Here is a 23,342-nt window from a genome sequence, read left to right as displayed (position 1 = left end):
TTAACCCCTAGGGCCCCCATACTCACAGGCTCCAGCACAGGACTGACTAGGAAGGCTGGACCCAGCAGGAACTGTTTGTCTATGTTCCAGGTCTCCCGGTCTGCAAGAAACCTAAAAGCAGAAATGAAGGCACCAATCTGACCCCAGTGTGACCTCAGAGCAGGTCCCTGAAGAAGTGCTCCAGTGTAGACCCCAAATCCACCTATACCCTCTGCCTTCCTCATACATCATGAGACTGATGAGGATTACATAGAATCAATATCCCACATGGCATATTCTCCAAACTTCAGAAACACATTATCTGCTACAAAGCATCTTCCATTTCTACACTGTAATGCAAAGAAGAGGATTTCCCCTGCCATCCCTCCCTGGAAGGTCCTCTTAGGGTATACAAACATGCTCTGGTCGAGGTCTACATAACAAAACTCCTACACCAAATACAGAAGTTTTTGTAGGGCCGCAAAAGAAAGAAATCTTGGGCTCAGTGGTTTCATTTCCTGAGTTCAGTACATGCCTTACACCCAACAGAAGTGTTACTTATGACACTGTATTCACAAGAGCAATAAAGATACTCTGTCAGGAGCACTCATACAAAAGTTGACTTATTACCTCAATGGGAAATATTGTTTGTATCCACTTCCATCCGACATGTTAAGTAAATTGCTCACTGTACAATAGGATTCCTGATGGACACTTACTCATGGAGAAGAGGCCGCACAACTGTGCTGCCCTCCTTGTGGGCCTTGTACATCAAGGTGTAGAGATATGGCAACAGAGTGTATCTGGTCTCCAGCACACTCCTGGAAATATCCTCAAAGTTTTTATCCCAGGATACAGGGTCTTGTCTCTAAAGCAGAATGAGGAAAGTGTTCAAAACCCACCCAGACACCTAAGAATTCAAAGTCACCCAAGGCTAATTGGAACTGCATATTGCAACACTAAAGTGTCATATTCTAAAGAAAATTATGGATGATATTTCCATAATAATAATAATTAGGCTGAGAAAAGTCAGCAAGATTCTCTCAGAAAATTTTTAAAAACTAAAAATGTTTTTCATGAAATACAATGGAAAAGAGTTTCTAACCAAAAAGTCAACAAAAATAGTATTGAAGATTACAGTTTTTAAGAAGAGGACTTAATGGCTTTGAAGATGTCTCAGGGAAAACAGATAGCAAGAATATCCAGAGAAACTAAGATGGCAATTTCAGTGACATAGTATACGTGAAGCTGATGTCCTACCTTGGTCCCTATGGTGTTGTGGTTCCTGGAGAAGGGATAAAAGGCGCCCAGCTGCATCCAGCGAACACACATCTCATACTCAGCATCATTAAAGAACCCACAGATGTCTGACCCGGTCTGAAACAACATGGAACAAAGTCAGCTCTTGGCGCTTTCTAAGAGACACTGCTATCTCCCTAGGGAGGAGGAACATGTAAAGGACACTTACATAGGATATGCCGAAGAGGCTGAAATCCATCATGCCTGCAATGAGAGATGCCGCAGGGTCAGCACAGGACATTCTCTGCATCCTTCTCCCCTCCACCAAGGATCTTACTCCCACCCCTGTCTGCAGAAGCCCCTGGGCACACCCACACACCAATGATGGATTTCCCCAGCTGGTCCCAGGCAGCTGTGTTGTCTCCCAGCCAGTGTCCTGCCCAGCGTCCAGAAGAGGGGAATGTGGAGCGTGTGATGACAATCCCTCTCTCTCCTGTCACCTCCTGCATAGCTCTGGTTGGGACACAAGGTGGTATATTGAAGAAAGGCTGGGAAAAATGAAATAGAGCTTCTCCATTAAAACCATGTGCTTAAAGAATGGTGGCAAATATTTACTGCACCCTTGGAGGGAAGCTGGAGAACAAATTCAGGAGGGTTTAGCTGGTGGTGGGGATAGTAATACAGGGATTCCTTTCCATGCCTTTCATTGTTTACAAAATCAAAAAACAACCACCACAAAATCTCATGTGATGAACACAGAGGTTGTCACCAAACCTCAGGCACTGTTGATTATAAGTTATTTACCCAATACTTAGATTTCTATATTTGAGGAGGAAACAGAAATTCCAAGTTTCCCATAAAATAATTAGTAATATACATGTAATATACAAAACATGGTGTTTTTCAATTAAATAAGCCTTGACTATTTTATGAAAGTGTCCAGAGTGATTAAGAAACAAGCAAAAATAAAATAGCAAACGCCTAAAAAGATTATTTGATTCTGAGATAAAGGAGGGAAGTTTTATCCTCGCCCTTCCCTGTTTTGTCACTTCTAACCGAAGATACTTCTTGCTGCTACGTGTGCTACGTTGTTTAATAACCTAGTGTCCCCATATGAGTGGGTCCTCAACCCTACTGTTTCCCACATATGTGATGGTACATTTTAAAAAAAAAATCTTACATCTCAACTTTAATCACAAATCTCTACAAAGTTACAGGTAAGTTATTTTTCAGTCCATAGTATGGAAAATGAAGGACAAATTAGGGAAGATAAACCCACCACCACTGCCTCCTACACATTTCATCAACCAGAGAATGGTCACTCACTCGTAGGTGGGTCTGGTCTGGGACCACCCGTACAGGCTGTGTACATCATAGTGCCGCACCCGGGAGCCACCTGGAAGGATTTGCTCACTCTCCATGCACAGTGTCTTGCTGCTCAGGCCCCTGTCTCTGCCTTCAACATCTGAGGGAAATGATGACAGTCAGTGAATATCAATCAGTCTTGACTCTCAATTCCTGACTGCGTTTTAGGATATATTAAGACTAATGGCCTCTGTTTGGCTCCAGGTTCCCTTCCCAGGGTCATGAGAAGAATGGTCCTCTCTAAGTAACACAGTAACTGATTTTCAACATCAAATTCAATAAGGAAAATCGAGGTGAGGGAAGAGTACACGTTGTCAAATATTCACTGCGTGGCAGGTCCAGCTATAAGAACATTTGAAAGATTTACTTTTATTTCAGTGTGTGTGTAGTGTGTGTGTATGTGTGTGTGTGAGAGAGAGGGGGGGGGGATGGCTGCTGAGACCAGAAGATTTCATTTGAAACTCTGGAGCAGAGTTACCAGTGAATTTGAGTCTTCTGTTAGAATAGTACTCAGTCTTCACTGCTGGACCTTCCTTTCAGTCCCATCAATTTTAACGCACAAGTTATTTCATATTTTCTTATCATATTACTGTGAGGGGATAGGGTGATCTGCCTCTCACAGTGTAGAAAATTTTAATTTGGTAATGTCTCTGTACGGTTACATAACTCAGAAAAATATAGTATATGGAGCTAAGCAATAGATGTGAATAATTCCAAAGTTCATGGGCTCCTTGTTTATACATATTGGTGAAGAAAAAGAAGTTCTCTAAGTGATGACGGCACAGAAACATTATCATAGTCATAGGATTTCTGGACAAATTAAAGAAAAATTTTAAACATCTCCCATTAGATAAAATAATAAGCTTGTCTCAGGAACCTTTCAACAAAAAAATGGTAGAGATGTGCCACTGGTGATCAGGGGTCCCCTACGATGCTGGGCTCATCTTTCTTCTAGCTACTGTGTAAGTGTGAGGGCCCAAGGTCCTTACGTGGCATGTAGGGAGGATGATTCAGAGTTGTATCACTGCAGCCAGAAGGAACTGCCCCATTCACAAAGCTGGAAGGTTCATTCATATCCTACAAATAACACACTTGTGAGTTACTTTTAAAGGTACTTAGATCTTCTCAATTCAGAAACAAAGAAATCGTTACACACTTGGTATCCAGCAATCTCCTCTCTGTACAGCCTACCCAGGGAGGATCGTAATTCATCGAAGTACAAACTAGGAAGAGCGATTTACCTCAATATGACTGGCTAGATCATTTATTACTTTCCCCCTTAAGACAAAAAATATTTTAAACAATTTCCATTAATTATTGTTGAGGTTTTACAGCGGAAGCTTCAGACAAGTTCCTTGGTACTATATTGAGGGCAATTCTAAGTTTGATTGGATGATTGGCACTTGGGTATGTCTAAACTTTCTCTGGAAATTATATTATTACCTCACCCAATGCCAAGGATACACATGCGGGAACCAATGCACACATACACACAAACACATGCAAACTCACATGTACACACAGAGACAGGCACACTTACAATCCATAGGCCATCAAACTTTAAGCTCTTTGCTGGATCCTGTGAGTTGCTATGGAGCTCTTTAATCTCCTTCTTCCACCAGAGGGCAGTAGAATCACGGAAAAAGTCTGGGAAGGCCACATAAGCTCGGTATTGCTGCCAGAGTAAAATAAAATCCACAGTCAATGAATATGTTGTGCAGGAAGTGAGCACTTACTAAGCTGAACTCAATGAATTCTTATAGCTCCACAGTTATCTATCTGAATAGAACCTATGTAATGCAATATTCTTGACTTATTAAAGAATATTTAGAGTGTATAAACACAAATGATAGGCCCTCCCAGCATTTAGAAATGATTCTCATTGTATGGAATGGACTGGTCAAGGGTATCCTGAGCTTTGGACAGTTAAAACCTAAATTTAAAACTTCTTCACTTGGATCTAGCTAGACTCCTTCTTCTCCTCACAGTCCCACCCTTACAAATTCCTACCCTCACTACCACTTTGCCTTCTCCAAGGAGCATCTCCCCAAACTACCTCACCCATTTACCATTGTTCCTAAGGTAATCTTCCTTGAATGTCTCTGTCCTAAGTGTATACACATCTAAAATCCTAGCTATGGCTGTACTTTCCTGGCAGCCCTGACAACACCCAGCATCTACAAGGGGCCTTTTACCTCCACTTGAGCGTCCCAGTCTAGAGAGGAGTTCACAGTGATATTAGGGTAATCAGGCCAGACCTGTGAAGAGAAAAAAATTAACAGCAATGTCCTGGACATAATAAATAATGTCTTATGGAACTATAAGTCTTGTGTCACAGTAGTCAAGTAGGATTGCTCTAAAGAAGAATGGGTTCCACAAAGACCTTAAGAATATCTACTGATATGCGCTGAAAAAAAAGAAAGAAAGAAAGAAAGAAAGAAAGAAAGAAAGAAAGAAAGAAAGAAAGAAAGAAAGAAAGAAAGAAAGAAAGCCATAAGATCAGAAACCAAACTTAAGGAACACAAAATCAACATTCCAGAAAAGCACCAATAATGACTCTGGCCCCGGGTGAGTCTTGCTGGGTCATCACACAGCCCATACCTTTCCCCAGACAATGCCTCCGTTATTGGGATATCTGATGAAGATGTCATTCTCCACGCCCTGGGTGAAGGCGGGGTAGGGCTGTGTTTCATTGCCAGAAATGGCTGGATCCTGCAATCCAAGCACAGGGTAGGTGGGAAAATTAAGATAGAAAATTAAAAAGGGACACATTAGAAAAAAAGCAAGTCCCCAGTTCAACTTGCACTGTAGAGTTTCTCTGGCTCCCTCAAAATACACTTAGATTAATAACACTTCTTTTTCTCTCCTAGACCAGGAAAGGACAGACAGCCCAAGGTGATCTCTGCACGAGTCCATCCACTGTCCCACTCACTGCCCACACTCACACAGGACTAACCAGAATGAGGATGACCCGCATCCCATTGGCCTTCATGCGATTGATCAGGGCTGGAAACCCAGAGAACTTGGGGCTGAGCTTGAAGTCCAGCTGCCTCTCCATGTAGTCAATGTCTGAGTACTGCACATCCTGGGATGACACAAAGAACAGTGGCTGATGATGGAGACAGTCCAGATGCCAGAGCTTTGATTCTGAACATTTCAAACAAGACCCATACTGTATTATAGATATGGATCTTAGGATAGTGATTGTTTTTGTCTACTATCTACTCAAGAATGAAAAAACTCTGAGTAAACAATACCAACAAATAGTTGATGATGCCTGTGTATGTCTGGAAGGGTTATAGAAAAAATAAATATAAGCACTGTAAAAGAAAGTACTATGAAAACAGAACATGTAAGATGTGAGTGTAGTGATGATCCCATGGAAGCTAACCATTGAAATCAATGGTTCTGTTTTAGAGAAAATAAGGTTAGTTGTCTAGTCCTGATACAATATGAACTGTAAAGGTTCTACACAGTAATGCAAAACAAAACATGTAGTTAGCATAGTTGCCCAGTGTTCAGAGTCATCAGAGTTCTTGTTATATGACATATTAGAGGCACTACTTCTTATCTGTTGAACAACATTTAAAAATGAAAACAAAAGTACAACTCAATAAGTTGTAATAGTGATCTACAGAATCCCCTCAAAGTGTTGGATCCAAAGTCCTCAAATGAAAAAGGTAGGTTCACAATCAGTCCCCCCAGAGCTCCCAAGGACTAAACCACCAACCAAAGGGTATGCATGGAGGGACCCATAGCTCCAGCCGCATAGGTAGCAGAGGATGGTCTTGTGGGACACCAATGAGAGGAGCAGCCCTTGGTCTTGTGAAGGCTCGATGACCCAGGGCAGGGGAATGCCAGGACAGGGGCACAGGAGTGAGTGGGTTAGTGAGCAGGGGGAGGGGTGTGATAGGGTGGGTTTGGGAGGGTAAAGGAGAAAAGGGGAGAAAACTTGCAATGTAAATAAAGAAAATACCTAATTAAAAGAAAAGAAAAAAGTAGTTTCAGTGTTTTCCACTCTAAACTCTCTGTAAGTCGACTGCATTGAGCAAGCAACGGTGCAGAAGAAGCAAATCAAATGATGTGCTAAAGTGCTTTATCAGTTTTAAACCTGAAGACAAATCTGTATCCATGAATGGTTGACTGAATTTGGGTTAACATTTTTAAGACATAATTCCCATTAGAAAAATCTCTTAATCTTATGAAGAATATTATAACCAAATGTCTTGAAGGCATGCTTTAAAAAAAATGAGTAGAAACATGGTACAGCAGAAACTGCCTTGGTCCAGCCTTAGCTCTTCCTTGTCATGCTGAACTGTCAGTGCACTAAGAAGGTATTTTGTTGGAGACAGACACACTGTGACATGTGGTGAAGCAGTGTGTCATTGCAGAACTCATCCAACACATTATAATATAGAGATATTTGAATTGACTATGTGGTCACAGAGACCATATACTATGACATGTACGTACATAGGGGATCTGCTTAGCCACCATTTCATCATACAGGTTGGCAATCTCAGTATCATTCTCATATCCATAGCGACACAGCTGGAACCCCAGGGACCAGTAAGGTACCATCACAGGCCGACCAATCAACTAGAAAACAGAAGAAGCACAATGGAGGTTGTATATAAAGTAGGAAAGGGCTTTTTTCAAAGCTACATAATCTACCAACTTAAATCCAGAAAGAGGAAGGTCCCGTTTCCTTAAGGAAATCTACTTATAGCCTGGAGTTTTCCTTTGAGTTTCTTTCTGATTTCTACGTGGCTCATTTATAAATAAAACAACCACACACATGCTACCAGGTTCAGAGTATAATTTCCAGACCCTCCTAGATTGTGACAATGGACAAAATGAAGTTATCTATGTGTTTGCTTCTTAATGGTCAAACGGGGGATATTGGTAGTATCCATCCCATAGTATCTTTATAAAGAATGAATTACATGTGGCATGATCTTACAGACATGTATGTGGCAATAGTTTTGCACATGTGTTGCTACTGTACAGTCAATGTCACACCACTCCCTGCCCTCATGTGTCAGTACCTTTATCATCACTACTTTCATAACCATTAAAAATACCTTAAACATCACAACTGTAACCCAGTCATGGGTACCACGATACACTGATCACCATCACAACCGTTATCACCATCAATTCTGCCATCATTTCGACATTTCCACCATTACTATCACAACACAAACAACCACAATACTCAGCAGCATCACCCCTACACCATCACTGTCACTTCCAACTTCACTTTTAATCCAGTCCAATCATTGCCCACTTCATCTCCAACAACTGCACCATCACAAGCATCATTATCACTACTTCAATCAGTGAGACTACTAGTTCTAGCAATACTACTATCACTTTTATCAAGATTAACATCCCCTCTTACCATAAATATTATCACCACCCCAACCATCTCCAGCATTTTCACTAGCCTTACTAGAATGTCTGTGTGAAAGCATGTCTGTTTTTCTATAATATATTAAGGGGGTATAAACTCAATGGCTATAGGGATGAAGATTTTTGCTCTTTATTGTACAATACTCCTGCCTCAGAGAAAGCTAACAATTATGGTTATTATGTGACCGTTAACACTAATGGATGCATGCTTTGGAACACCAAATGTGCTGAATAAAATGGTATCTGGGGTAAGGAATATGCTGCAGAATCAAATTAATTCCTTCCTACCTCTGTGTATTGTTGAGTAACAATCTCTGGCGTTGGGCCCAAGAACACATAGAAGTCCAGAATGCCCCCTATGGTTCGGTATGTCAGGGCAGGCATGGGCTGGAAGGTCACATCTGAAAAGACAAAAAACAAATAAATAAACAAACAAACAAGACTATCTAAATGCGCCATCTTCACATTGAGAAATATTCAGGCCTGAAATCCTAAGTAACTTTTTCTTATACTGCAGTGTACTGACAACAGGTACTCTGCAGTTATCCCACACAGAATAAGAAGCTAACAGAAAGTCCCCCAACCATGCAAGCATGCTTGCATTTTAGGCTATCCTGTCATACTACTATGTTTTTTTTTTCAAATTTATCTTTATAAATACACTCAAATTCATTATTATAAGCATTGTTTTACAATAGTTTATGATTCATAAACATAAAAAACAGTGCAGTGAGCATCAGTATATATTTCCTGCAAAGTTCCCAGTGATAACATTTTTTTACAAATAGAGCATATTGACAAAACTATTGTGGACACAAAGAGGGTCAATTTCACTAGAGATCGTGCTCATATTGCCCCAGTTTTGTATCCATTCTTGTCCAGATTCTTGGCTATTTACCATTTTTAAATATATCACACAAATGATCTCCACACCCTCATTCTCCTAAAGTGAATGTTCTGACTCACATCTTCAAATCAATTCAATTTATGTAGCTGGCTTCACCAACTAATCAAAAATATTATGAATTCACTCAATTCTGTTGTTTCTCTGTTTGTGGTTATTACAAAAATGTATTCCCTGAGAGGCTGTATCACAAACAGTTACGTCAACTATGTTACGACATTATATAAGAGAAACCAGCATATGTAACAACAGATGAAGGCGTTGTCCTACCCATGGCATTGCTGTTCATCAGGAGGACTCCATGGGCATTGCCATCCTCCTCCAGCCCCATGTAGTAAGGGTGAACACCATAAGAATTCTTCTTGAACTGAGAGTAAAGAGGAGAAAACAGAAGAGTTTAGGAAAACTGGTCCCTGAGAAAGAAACAAAAATTGCCTGCTTAGTTGTGTCCAGCCTTCTTAGGAGAATAAGTTAAGCACATGAGGAACAAGACGCATGAAAATGATCCACTTATCTAATAGCAGAAGATAACTGTCAGTTGAAGTTGGGGGAGGAGGAGGAGGGGGAGGAGGAGGAGGAGGAGGAGGAGGAGGAGGGAGAGACCACACTCTGCCCTTACCCCTGGAGGCTCATCCCTGGAAAACATGCCCCATGTGTGCCAGTTCATGTCTATCTTGAACGTTGTGTGCTCAGTTTCCCCAAAGCCATAGATGTATGTGGAGGGCAGGCGGGTGGAGATACGGATGAACATGTCATTGAAGGTGAAGCCGAGGAGCTGAGAGTCCCAGCTAAAAAAGGGAAAGGAACATTTGCCAAAGAAAAATCAGCTTCCTAGTGGCTTCCAGACACTGCCTTTGTAAGGACCACAGAGCTGTATATTTTCACCCACCAGAGTGAAAATATAGTCTCTACCCAACAAAATATGCAGTAGATACAATCATCTACTCTATCCTTACTTCCCTTTACTGTTACGCACAGTAGGAAGTAAAATCACTTTAACACACTCCCACTCCATACTCCCCATGCCACTCCATAGCCTTGACCACTGATGGTCCACTTTCTACCCGTTTCCAGGCTTCAAATATGAGCACCTGACACAACCTTTCCTGCCTGCTTACTTCTCATGAGAGCCTCCGGTGGAGACTCTGAGGCTGATCCTGTTCTAAAGCCCTTCTTGTATCCAGGCTCTGTCTCTCATCTTTGTCCTCTTAGTTATCTCAATGAAATACGTCAGTTGAAATTGATAAATATTCTCCAGTTTGTGGCTTATATAATGAATACACACTTACGCAGAACTACCTTAGTATTTGCTCTTGGATTATTAAAGATTCCCTCTATAAATAGAACACACTTCTTCAGATGTGGAGGTTAGAATGAGATATACCCCATAATTCCATGTATTTGAATACTTGGTCCCCAGTGGGGCACTCTTTTCCTCTTTGCACTTCAAGATGTGAACTCTCAACTTTTCTGTTGACCTGTCTACCTGCTTCCATATCACCATCATAGAGTCATAGAGCCTGACATTCAGAAGCCATAAACTCAAAGTCTTTTGCAAGTTCTCATGGCTATTTTGTTTGTTTGGGTTTGTTTCTTTTCTTTTCTTTTCTTTTCTTTTCTTTTCTTTTCTTTTCTTTTCTTTTCTTTTCTTTTCTTTTCTTTTTTTTTGGGGGGGGTGAGTTTTTGGTTTTTGTTTGTTTTGTTTTGTTTTGTTTTTTATCACAGCTACAGAAAGTAACTGATACATCATGGATCTGAACGTAGGCAGTATGCTGTTGGAGCCAGGATGTCATCAAGGATAATAGAACTGGTGGGGAATATTTAGAAGAGCAGTAACACAGACTCAGACCAGGAATCACTCACACTACAGTGCCTGTGCTCTTCCGGCGAACTTGAATCCCAAATGGATTCTCCTTGATGAGGACATCATACAGACGGCCTTCAGAGGTGCTTGATGGAGCACTGGGGATGTTCAGAGGGACTGGGACTTCATACCGACTGTTGTTGGGATCATAGATCTAGACCAGAGGAAATCATTTTATGTAAATACAAATGTGTCCCATTACATGGTATTGTGCCATATAATTCAAAATAACATGTGAAGATTTTTGGATTCCTACCTCACAAAATTTTAGAGGCTTGAAACACTAGATATCCTAAGTATACTTAACAGGTCACTGCACAACATATAAATCTGTCAAAGTATGGCATTAATAGTGTAAATATTCACAGTTACCTGTTATTTTAAAACAACACTTTGAATAACTGAGCATACTCTTGGCATATTTGACAAAGACTGGATGTTGTAAATTTGTCTTCTCTAACTTTACAATCCAGGGCTTAATCAATCTACCAGAGAACAATGTCCAATGTAATAGCTTAATCTGAGTTCAGGTCTCATTATTATGGGCTCTAGAACATTTGTTCATCCATTTCAACATTGTGGTTAGCATCAAAACTTCATTCTGAAATTGATGTGGGATTTGCAAACGTGATATTGTTTTATATATAGATGTAGGGGACCTCAAAGTATGGAATTTAAAAACCTATTCTATTTTGAAAAATGAAAATGAAATATAAGCTAAGTAATTAATGACCCATGTTCTACTGTTGGTTCAATAAATTGGCCAAGGTTATTATCATGAATCATGGAAAGTAGTGCAGAAGAACTAGGCACAGTTGAAGGATATGAGCTAACATAAATTCTGAAAAAAAGGGGGTTTCTGATTACAAAGAAGAAAAATATTCTGGGCATTAAGGTGGTTTCATAGAAGAAATACAGGATAAATCATAAAAGATTGGTCACGGTAAACCGAGTACCAAAAAAAAAAAAACCAATATAAAAAAAAAAAAAAAAAAAAAAAAAAAAAAAAGAGCAAAAAGTTCTGGTAAAGAAACAGCAAAAGCAAAGACTCAGAGTATTAACATGGGCTCAGAAAGACATAAGCATGGTGGAGACTATGACTGTCTAGCTAACTGGTTAGTGGGGAGGAGTTGAGGCTGCACACCCAATGAACTTCACTCTGATGAGATCACACACATACAGCGAATCACAGCAGAAGACACAGAGCTCAAGTCCAGATGGAGCTCAGATTCTGAAAGCTCCTTTAGGCAGGGGCTCTCTGCCTTGATCACTGACTTAGACTCTCGCAGCAGCATTTGACACCTCACTATATAGCAGCCTGTGTGGGATTCCATTACCACCACGGTGGAAGACAAATCCCTGTCTAGGAGCAGCTCACAATTTAATAAGGAAAGAAACAACAGGATAGCTAGTCAATCCCTACTCCCTTGGTTTAATTAAACCGTGAAAGGAAAAGCAATCACTTTCATGAGTATTTCAAAGACGTCTCCAATTGTTTTATTCAAAATCATACTTATATTTTCAATCATAAATCTGCTCAGTTTTCACATTTCAGTTAACATCACTACCTTACACAGACACACGTGAAACTTTGCAACATGGTAGTGATTTCGTGGGCATCTCCCTCTTCTAGTCTATAGGAGTGAGCAAGATGATCTCAAAGTTTCAAACACACCCATCGTTCCCCATCTCCCTTCTTATTCCAGAACAAACTCAGCCATAACGCTCCTATCTTCCTACTAGCCTCATCTGCTTCCTCTCCATGTGTTCTCTCACAACAATCTTCCTTAGGCACAGTGATTTTTCTCAATTTCAAATTAGGAGAGATCTCTCTATTGCATTGGACATCTAATTGATCTCATAATTTAAATTATGTGCTAAAGTATTTTGCTATGAAAATGAGACATTTTGTCAGAATTTTGTAATACAAAGTAGCACAGAATATTTGAACAGGAGTGGCCGTCCACACCTGATAGTACATACCTTAAACTGCAGCATTTCATTCTTGTGGTAGGTCACTTTCAGTTTCAGTTTATTCACAGGTGTAGAGGGGAAGGCATTGCTGTAAGTGGAAGCCTTCAAGGAGATGTCAGCTGTGGCCCCATGTGAGTCGTACTGAACATTGCTGACTGAGTACAGCTCATTGACAAAGTAGCAAAAAGGGACCCCAGTAGTGTTGGATACCTGGAAAGAAAGTCAGCATCCTAGATCAGCAGGGATATGGAATTATCAGAGTTAAAAGAGACAAATTATCTGGAGAGAAAGCCATAAGTACATTCATTTATGTCTATAACATTTATATAAGCATGAATTTAAATTTCCTGGACTCAAAACAACATGGTAAATACATCCCACTCCTCAATCGAAATAATATTTATGGGGAGCCTTTCCGTGAATGTAAATAAACCCATGGGTACAGGGCTGTGATAAGACCTTGTAGACTGTATTTCAAGGGTTTTCTGTTTACATGAACATCTTCAGCATGGTTACCTCCCAGATGCAGCCACGGGNACTGCAGTTTGCCTCAGAAGCACCATGCTCATCTGGATAGCAATCTATCCTTTCCTCCTCCCTTGTGAAGAAGTCCCACTCAACCGTATATGCTTCTCCCAGCCTGAGATGGATATTTGTGATGGTGGCAACCTGAAAGAATGGAAATTCATCCTCAGTACAAAAGTCTTACAAGACCTGAAGCTTTTTTACAGAAATTAAGTATAAATGTTATCCTTAGTCTATCCTTATGCCCTGATTTTAATATTTTAAACAACATACTATAGCATATGAGGGCACAAGTGTATATGTGCTTAGGGTATAGTCAGTGACAAAGGAAAATACAACTATTCTATGGAAACCTTCTATATTGTAGAGAGAAAGACCAAGGAAAACCTCTTATGATCAAACCTTTTATCAGTCCCTCCATGGACCACTTGACTACTATTTATTTTGTCAGAAATATTTTTTCCTCATCTTTCTAAGTTAAGCCATTATTTCTTGTTCAGCCCCTCCCCATATTATGCCCCTCTTTGGTGTGGCATGCCTAGATTAGAGGGCACATATGTAATGTTGCTTGAGATGTAGTACCAGTGTTCTCTGGAGTCTTACACAAATTCCTTCAATTTTTTTTTATCTCAGATATACCAATTAAGTGTAAGATTGGGGGTGAGAAATATCATATATAAACTTCCATTTCCAACCTACTAAGCCTAGTATGGAGTTACAGACTGATAATTTAAGACTTCCAAGCCTTTTGATAGTGTTCTAATAACTCATCTTGGACACCATTTCCAAGACAAACACTCTCTGGGAAAACAAGGTCCTTCCTGGAATACATTACTAGCTATCTTCTTTATATAAAATGTGCTTTTCTCTGTATTTTTGTTTCAAATAAGAGATACTTTGAAGTAGTGATGGAAAACTTAATGACTGTAGCATAAGCCTGGCCAGAAAAATAAGTTTGAGTTCATTTTCTGGGGCCAGGGTTTCGTTTTTGATAGAAGGGCCTTATCCTTTAATTTTATCTCTGTTTTTTTTTTCTTTTGATGCTTATTTTTTCCATTTTTCTTTTCCCTAGAATAGGGCATTGTGACTGGATCCATTCAGCCTGTACCAATTCAGAGAGAAAATAGACCTTACTTATCACCAAATTCAATATTTTTTATGTATATGGGTGATTTGCCTGCATTATGTTTGTGCAGTGACCACAGGACATGTCATTGGTCCTGTGGAACTGGAGTAACAGATTTCTGGGAGATAACATTTGGGTGTTAAGAATCAAACCAGAACCTCAGAGACAGCAGCCAGTGCTCTTAACGGCTGAGCTATCTCTCCATATCCATAAAACTATATCTTTCAAGGTGGTGTTCCATCCATGTCTTCTCCAGAAAGCTGGCTTCAACTACTTTACTAAGCTTTGGACATCAATTAAGAACAAAGCAGACATTTTACCAATATTGGTTTAGACACCTTAATACTTTCACAAAGTTTCATTTATATTAATTGTATTCTGACCATCCCAATTCAAGCAATAAACAGTTCCTTTGATGATATGTTAAATATCTTATTTTCTGTCATAAACAAATCATGTTTTCACATATGTCTCTTTCAGCTGTCTTTCACTTTGCCACAGACCAAACAGCCACATAATCCTTTATATGTAATTTAGTAAAATATATATCCCCTTTATGTATTGTCATAATAAAATGTCAAGTGTAATCAATATGCCATTTAATAAATGTCTCAGTTGACAGGTTAACTCAAACTTAGAAGATCCTCAATCAGTATTGATTCAGCACTCTGGTTCCATGAGGAACCTCGGGAGAAGTCATCAGAATTGGCATCGGAAAAGTTCCTCACAGGACTAAGGAAGAAGAGGAATGGAAGACAAGTCATACAGAAACAGTGGACCCCATTACATCTGGAGAATACCACTGTCTAATCACCATCTATGTTAGCTAGCACCATCAATTCTTTTTCCACAAAATATTTCTTCGAAATGCATATGATAGGAAACATGTGATGTCTTAATAAAGCATCCAAAAGGAAAGGAACATTAAAAATTAAATAAATAAAAGCCCCATAAACTTTTATTCATAGGAGCTCTCTCTCTCTCTTCTCTCTCTCTCTCTCTCTCTCTCTCTCTCTCTCTCTCTCTCTCTCTCTCTCCCTTCACCTTAGAGCACAAGGGATTAACTTTCAGAGTCCTTTCCTTGGATCCTGTCCCCACACCCAGTTAGATAAAGCAATGAATGAGAAGAAAATAAGGATGGGAAAACCTGGAGCCACGTTGGCTTCAACATCTGTTTTNACCTTCCTTCTCCAACACTCTAACCTCCTCGCCTGGCCTCAGAGGTGCTCTGGCCCTTCAGCAGCCCATGTGACCTTAGCAAGAAGTAACATCATGACCCCGTGGAGGTTTGTGGAAAGCCTCCTCACAAAAGCCATTCTTACCCTCAGGTTGGGTTTGTAAGTGACTTGAGGAGACATTTGAAGGACATTCCCATTCTGTTTCACTCTAACATTGCGGAATTCCTGTGTTCCAAGGATTTTAATTTCCTGGAATTCTAGGTTATTGGGATCCTTGTAATTTGAACTTGAAACTTTCACATCCAAATGGTTCTGAAATACACCAAGCATAATTATGAACAAATTATGAATATATAGATTCCCTGGGCCTCCATCCTACACCACACCCTCGAGCTGCTCTGAAGAACTCTCAATTTCCCTGCTGCTGAATGTTGGTGGGGATGCAAACTTATCTTCATAAGCTAATGGAGAATGTGGGGGGAAACTCTCAGACCTTTTAAAGAACTGTCCCTTACAATAATAGCTGATTTGCTTCCTTCTTACTATTGCCTCTTATTGATAACAAAGCTGATATAATTGTTATGAATTAAGTCATAAATAGCAATTATTTACCCATGGTAAATATTGATAATTGAATTATAAATACATAACATATATAGTCATTTTCAGGCAAATCCCACACAATATTCACAAAAAAAAATATGCTACTCACTTGAGTGACAGAAAATTCAGTGAAAAGGTAAATGTTTTTGGCCACAGTGTCTGAAAGAAGAGAGAGATGTCAGACTGTCCTGGTGTCCACAGAAGACAAGGTTCACTTTCTCCTTAAAACTAATTCCTCATGGGGCCTAACCTAAAAGCTTTTTCCTGTACATGGCCTATGTTCTTCTAGCTGGGCTGCCTTGTCTGGCCTCAGTGGCAGAGGATGAGCCTATGCCTGCAAAGACTTGAAGTGCCAGGGTGGGGAGATAGCCAGGGGCCCTACCCACTCAGATGAGAGTCAGAGATTGGGGAAGTATTGTGGGGGATGACTGGGAGGGGGCAGTGAGTAGGACATAAAGTGAATAGGTTTTAAAAAAATAAATAATATTAAATTAAAAAATAAAACTGATTCCTCGTGGAGCCCTTCAACCTGTCTGCGCATCATACTTCTTTCTTTTTCATCCACCAGACACTTGGCTTACTTCTGGATCTTTGCTAGATGATGCCACAGTGACTATGTGGTGACAAGTATCTGGGACTTCTTGTAGCAGTTGTATTTTCAACATGTGAAGAAGTGTCTACGCAATGCTCCATAATGGCTACATACATCTATTTTATGATTTGTGGCATTTGTTCATGTCATATTTAAAATCGCAACACTATGCCCAAAATTAGAAAAGCCTTCTCCTATATTTCCACCTAAGAGTTTCCTGTTAAGTCCATTGACCATTTTTTCACAATACCTAAACTGGTAAAACAACCAACATATGTATCAGAAGAAAAGTGAATGAAGAATTACAGTGCACATACACAATGGAGTAGTCTTTTATAGTAAAGCCCTGAACTTTGAGAACGAAAGTGAATCTGGATCATATTATACTAGATGTAAGTAAGTGAGACGATAAAGAGAAGCAATATGCATGGTCTCAGTTTTTAAAAGAGCTAAATAATTGAACTGATATAGAGGCCAGAACAGTACTTTTTTCAGGTGCAGGTCAAAGGGTAAATTAGGAAAAGCTGTTCAAAGACTACGAACCATAACAAGAACAAATTTTGGAGAGCCAGTATTTCCATTAGTGCTAATGGCATCAATGGACATTATGGTAACCAGTGCACGATGCCTATACGTGCAGAGTCTGTGCGGCTGTGTGTTGTCTTTTCTTTAATACTATAACTGAGAAAAGATCCTTTGCTGTGCTCCCAAGGAGTCCTTTGCTGTGCTCACAATCTTATTGGACTCTTTCCCCGGTAAGTGTCATAAGAATTGCTAGTGCATTGGAGACAAGGAAGAAAGAGAAGGGAAAGGGAGAGGGAGGGGAGAGGGAGGGGAGGGGAGGGGGAGGGGAGGAGAGGGGAGGGGGAGAAAGAACATGTTACTGATAAGTGCTCATTATCAGAAATGTGTGTGCTGTGCTTGCTGCCTCCCCAACATGGGTGTGCATTTCATATCATCAACAGTTCCCAACCCCACCCCCACATGGACTTGGGGGGGAAGAAATTTACAGTGAAGGTGAATTACAAGAGCAGTCGTGTAAATCTGTTTTGTAAAAATGAAGTGAGAGACTGTTAATCATTACTGACAAAGAGAGAATTCAGAAAGGGAGATACAGAGACAAAGACAAAGCCATGTTCTCTCTCTATCTGTGGTTCATCCATCAAGGCCTCTGACCAGTACAACCAGAAGCAAATGTTTTCTCTGGGATGCTGCTGCTGCTGCTGCTGCTGCTGCTGCTGCTGCTGCTAGGGTGCCTGGTGAGATTTCATCCACAGCTGGATGACCAACAGGAATAAAGGGACAGAGTCTGGTGCAGGTCTGCAATGGCCGCTCCCCCTCAAGGCACTCACCCTTCGACTCCCCATCATCCCAGAACAGCTCTCCTCTTGCTTCTTTGTTCTCATCCAGGGCAACAATAAGACCAAGAGGATTCTTCCGGCTGTTGGGGAACAGATTCACACAAAACACAAATCCTTAGAGCTCAAAGGATTGTGACAGACATTTGCACCATGTTTCAACTGGTAAAAGTTACCGCTAGCAGCCGGTGCTGCGTTCCTTCTGATACAAAGACAGGATTGGCAGTTGCTTCTCTCTCTAGTACTAATACTTCCCATGGGATGGAAATACCCTAAAGCACAGCCATAAACACATATGAAGGAGGCAGGAGTATGAAGCCAAAATCAATAGGTACAATAAAAAAACTTCTGGCTGAAAATATCATTTAGAAGACAGATAGATTATCAGAAGAGGAAGAAATCCTCAATAGCGCTATGGTTGGGCATTTAGAGTTCATGATCAAGGAGAAGTGTTGATTGCTATGAAGAAGACACACTTTTCCATCATAAAACAGTTTTTCTGATAAAGCAAAATTATACAATAGGATCGTATATAGAACAGCCACTTTCCTTATTTGATTACTTGTTATTTTGTCTTGTGAGACAAACATAGATCACCAGGAGTTTGAAAGTGATAGCAAGCACTCTGCTGGAGAGCTGGAGATAACGCCTGGCTCTAGCCTTTGAGAAAGCAGTTGGAAGTGGGGAGTGGATGCAGCTCAGTGAAAATGCATTTTTCAAATATGCATAGCCTTTTGGTAAGCACAATGGGTGAGAAGCCGAAATGCATCAAGAGGGATGACTGCTGGAGACTAGAGTAGCCTGCTCTGTCAGGGCTGGCCTGTGTGCTGAAAGAACTCCAGGAAAACTGCTGCTCAAGGCAGCATTGTTTCTAAACACTCTACCCTTCCAGTCGGGAGCTCAAGCCAGGTCCATGTTTGTTTGTTTTTTATTTTAGGAAATCCAGTAGCAACATGCAAGACAGCCTGGTATTGAACAATTAGAGAAAAAGAAAACAGAAATCTTTGTATTTATTTTCCCAAAAAGCCAATCATTTGAAGTTTTAGGATAATAAATGAAAGTCAATGGGAAACACTGATTTCCAGAATTCTAAGAATTCAAGCATATTGAAATCAAATGAGCTGCACATGTACATATGAGTCAGGGGCCTCATTCCAGCCAGTGTATGTTCTTTGGTTAGTTGCTCAGACTCTAAGAGGACCCAAGGGTCCAAGTTAGTTGACTCCGATGGTCTTCCTATGAAGCTCCTATCTACTAGAAGACTCTCAATCCTTCTCCTAACTCTTCCCTAAGAGTCTCCAAGCTCTGCCCAGTGTTAGACTGTGGGTCTCTGCATCTGTTTCAGTCTGCTGCTAGGTGGAGCCTCTCAGGACAGTTATGCTAGGTTCCTATCTAGAAGCATAACAGCAGATCATTAATCATGTCAGGGATTAGTGCTTGCCCATGGGTTGGGCATGCTATTGGCTGGCCATTCCCTCAGTCTCTTTGTCCCTGCATTTCTTGTAGCAGATGAGCAGTCAGTCTTCATGTGGGTCCCCCAACAACAGGGATTGTCTCTAAAGCTGTTGCCTATCTGTGGAATCTTTTCCCCAAACTGGGCTGCCTTGCCTGGCTGCAGTGGGAGAAGATGAGTCTGGCAGAGACTTGATGTGCCGGGGTGGGAGGATACCTAGGGGGACCGCCCTCTCAGAGGAGAAGGGGAGGAGGCATGGGAGAAGAATTCTGTGACAGGGAGACTAGGAAGGAAAGCAGATCAAGATTTAAAATGAGTAAATAAATAAATAGATAAATAGAAAAATGAAAAACAAATAAATCAAATAAGGGAACAGTTTCAGAGACACATGACAGAAACATGCAGCTCTTTAGCGGAATGCAGATGGAGTCCACAACTAAAGTCAATGATGAGTAGAGATCTGTGACATTGGTAAGGGGATATATTATTATTATACAATTTTAAATTTGTTACATTTTAAATATATTTTGATCATATTCTTTCCCTCCCCCACATCTTTCCAGATTTTCCCCCACCACTGACCCAACTCTAAGTTCTTTCTCAAAAAGCAAACAAAAACCCAATACAAAAAAGCAAAAGCAAAAGATAAATAAATAAAAGTAAAGCCACATCCAAAAAAGAGAAAAATGACTACCACACTGTAAAAGCATATACAAAAATTCACAAAAAAATAAACAAAAGAAACAAATAACAACAACAAACAAAACCTGGAGTCTATCATATGTCAGTCAGCTACTCCTAAAGTGGAAGCCTGTTCTGGAGTGGTTGACCCAGTGGACTCTATTGGAGAAAACTGATTTTCCCTCTCCCAGCAAGTATAAGTGACACTTCAGCTGTTAAGCTTACACTTTTCATTTGTCACAGGAAGGAAAGAGTTTAGTGGAAGGAATGGGAAGGAAGGTGAAGGTTTTAAAAAGATAGACAGTGGATCCAAATCTAGACATGGGAATTCATGGGCCAAGACAGGGAACCACCAACAGACATATATGTGGGTGAAGGCAAGTAGGTAATCCTCTAACCAGGTTTCCCCAGAATGTAGTCTTCCAAAGAAATGAAATTTTCAGTGCCAGTGCTGAACGTGGAAACCAAGAGGACTGAGCATTCTGTCAGTGTGTTCTGACACATACAGAGGGGTTGGGGGAGGTTATAGGCTTCTGGGAAAAGGTCATGTGAAATCCAAAGAGACACATTCCACTCCAGCACCCGTCAACCCCAACCCCACAGTCTAGAGCAGACTATCCCAGAAATGTTGTCCTTGGTCGGCCCTGTGCCCACTTCGAGAGTCCCATGCTGTACCTGGCTTCTGTGGTTGTGGCGGGCTGTTGTGTGGGGAAGATGTAGCCCCCTCGAAGGTGAAGTCCAATCTTGTCTCCAGGAAGTTCTATCTCAATGCTTTGCTTTCTCCATGTCAGTTGCTCTCCCTGAGGCAGGCAGATAAACCAAACACATTGGCTTCATAGTATGTGGACTCCGTCACACTGAGCTCCCTACAGTGCTATCTTCTTCTACTTAGCAGGATTTAGCAGAATTACTCTCTATGCAGACAATCAAACAAAAGAAGGCTAAAATGTAGGTCAGCTCAGGGTTTGTAAAACTTGTTTGCAGTGCAGAGCCTATTTGATGCATGTTAAGAGAACTGATACTTCTGAGCTAATCACCTGGTTTCAAGCCAAGCTCAAATCGTCCACGAGGCCCTCTAATGCTTGCTCCTGAGCCAGGCTTTGAGTCTTTATATTCTTGTTGAATGAAGTGTTAAAGTGACAGACTTTCTCTTCCAAAGCTATGCTGTGAGCTTATAGAAAGCACTGCAAAAGTACTCCTCCACGCATGAATGGTGGGGTCCCTAGCTCTAGAGAGTCACTCTCTCTATGCAGCTGCTGCCTTGAGTTTAAGAACAGTTCCAGCTACTTACGGTTTCATAGTCGTACCAGGTGGCATTAGGCACATATGCTTTCACTTTCTCTGCACCCTAAAATTAAATTTAAAAAAATTATCCTCAAGACTTAGCCTCTGATGTCATAAGGATGTCTTAGTATAGGGCAGGGACTTCCCAGCCATATTTGGAAAACAGACAGCCTCTCCCTGCCCGTTGCTGAACTATGCCGTTTTCTCTAGTACAGATAAGAGAAACTATAACATGTCGATCTGGATGGTGGGAGGGGGCACAATTGGGCTGGATTGTAATTAGAAACAACAAAAATGAAGATGAAATGGACTGTGGGGACAATTCCAGCTTTCTGTGAACTGTCTCATTTAATTCTCTCTGTGCTTCATCGGCTAGATGTAGTTATAATTCCTCCTCTTGAAGTTAAGAAGCCTGCATTCCCTCCTACCTGGCAAAGATCATCTACTCTGAAAACTTCGACTTTCGAGTGAGTGCTGGCCTCTGCTTCATCGTGGCTTCTCATCTCAGAGCCATAATAGTTACTTATAATGACCCGATGAGCCACAAGCTCATTCCCAAATCAAAGTCACTTTGCACTGAGAACTTACCTAGAAAAAGAGTCCTCCAAGGAAGAAAACGCCTATCATATATGCTACTACAAAACGCTCCTGGATGTTCTTCCCCATTGACCCAACCACAGATATCAGCAGTGAGTTTGTAATAGAGGGGGCAATGAGCAGGGACAGAGACAGAGGATGCCCGCCTGCCCCCATTAGAACACTTGCCTGATCCAGAACAGGAGTGATGAGGAGACCTGGTCCCCAAAGAAATTGCCGGTCTATGCCCCAAGTATTGTTGTCGTCATAGAACCTAGATATCAAAGAGGTAGGTCACAGAAAGGTAACTCAGTGCTCCTGAAGTCTCCCCCACAATCTAACCAAAGCAAATAGGCTACCTGGTAAACACCCACAATCCTCACTGTCTGCTCCACCTCCCTCCACCCCATGAAGATCTCTGGCCGCAGCCCATACACCTCCCTGCTCGTCCCCTAGGTGACACAGAAATTCCTATTCCAGAATCTATCCTAGGCAGATCCCAGGCTTCACTATGTTTGGTGTATCTCCCATTGAAATCTACATAAGATAACCTACAAATTTTATGACCAGCTTATTGTCCAAAAAGATCTGTGGCTGGAGCTAGCAGCTCGATGCCAGCATTCCCAGATATGTGGATGTCAGAATGATCACAGCTTCAAGTCCTGCCTGAGATCCAGTGAAAGTTATAGGCCCACCTAAGAGATTTAACAGATCCTGTCTCAAAACTAAAAGTGTTAAAAAAAGTATTGGCATTTAGCTCAGTGGCAGAGTACTTGCAGACTATGTGCAAGGCTCGAAGTTCAATTCTTGGTCTTATTCCCTCCCACAAGTACAGCAAAAGTAAAGAACTGCATCAGATCAAAAAAAAAAAAAAATACCGGAATATACAAATTTTTCAGTTTTCAATTTTAAAATATCTACTTTTAAACAAGAGATTCCAGGAGGTGAAAATTTTACCCCAAAAGTGATCATGAGTGTGTGTGCATGTCTAAGGTTCACATCTACAACACATAAATGAGTTATTTTGCAAAGGAAATGTCCCCAAGAAACTGCCGCTGAGTTAAATCAGAGATTCCAACTGGCTAGCTAATAAGAATAATGGAATTCTCAGGATCAAGTCTGAGATATGTACTTACAAATTACAGTCTTATTCCTAGAGACTCAACAGAATCCTAGCATCATAGCACATATACATAGTACAGAGCCTCGGTTTAAGACCTTTCAAG

The 23,342-nt window shown here is 40.8% G+C and overlaps 1 protein-coding gene across 1 annotated transcript in view; it reads right to left on the bottom strand.

The window, feature by feature from the left end:
* Mgam (maltase-glucoamylase) overlaps positions 1 to 23,342 on the bottom strand; it is a 129,116-nt gene that overhangs the window by 64,362 nt on the left and 41,412 nt on the right. Inside the window, exons 19-42 of the mRNA XM_029534874.1 lie at positions 22,306 to 22,390; positions 21,548 to 21,604; positions 20,932 to 21,056; positions 18,117 to 18,205; positions 16,282 to 16,331; positions 15,714 to 15,881; positions 13,257 to 13,409; positions 12,750 to 12,950; positions 10,766 to 10,920; positions 9,522 to 9,690; positions 9,173 to 9,269; positions 8,287 to 8,399; positions 7,057 to 7,182; positions 5,540 to 5,668; positions 5,185 to 5,295; positions 4,779 to 4,841; positions 4,124 to 4,258; positions 3,573 to 3,660; positions 2,545 to 2,683; positions 1,598 to 1,731; positions 1,448 to 1,482; positions 1,240 to 1,356; positions 699 to 847; positions 27 to 111 (exon numbers count right to left, since the gene is read on the bottom strand). Coding sequence (XP_029390734.1) covers positions 27 to 111; positions 699 to 847; positions 1,240 to 1,356; positions 1,448 to 1,482; positions 1,598 to 1,731; positions 2,545 to 2,683; positions 3,573 to 3,660; positions 4,124 to 4,258; positions 4,779 to 4,841; positions 5,185 to 5,295; positions 5,540 to 5,668; positions 7,057 to 7,182; positions 8,287 to 8,399; positions 9,173 to 9,269; positions 9,522 to 9,690; positions 10,766 to 10,920; positions 12,750 to 12,950; positions 13,257 to 13,409; positions 15,714 to 15,881; positions 16,282 to 16,331; positions 18,117 to 18,205; positions 20,932 to 21,056; positions 21,548 to 21,604; positions 22,306 to 22,390 — 2,773 coding nt within the window. The remainder of the gene's footprint in view (positions 1 to 26; positions 112 to 698; positions 848 to 1,239; positions 1,357 to 1,447; positions 1,483 to 1,597; positions 1,732 to 2,544; positions 2,684 to 3,572; positions 3,661 to 4,123; positions 4,259 to 4,778; positions 4,842 to 5,184; positions 5,296 to 5,539; positions 5,669 to 7,056; positions 7,183 to 8,286; positions 8,400 to 9,172; positions 9,270 to 9,521; positions 9,691 to 10,765; positions 10,921 to 12,749; positions 12,951 to 13,256; positions 13,410 to 15,713; positions 15,882 to 16,281; positions 16,332 to 18,116; positions 18,206 to 20,931; positions 21,057 to 21,547; positions 21,605 to 22,305; positions 22,391 to 23,342) is intronic.

The sequence above is a fragment of the Mus pahari genome, chromosome 2 (assembly GCF_900095145.1).
Source record: "Mus pahari chromosome 2, PAHARI_EIJ_v1.1, whole genome shotgun sequence".
In the NCBI taxonomy this organism is placed as follows: domain Eukaryota; kingdom Metazoa; phylum Chordata; class Mammalia; order Rodentia; family Muridae; genus Mus; species Mus pahari.
This window is presented reverse-complemented; position numbering and strand designations above follow the sequence as displayed.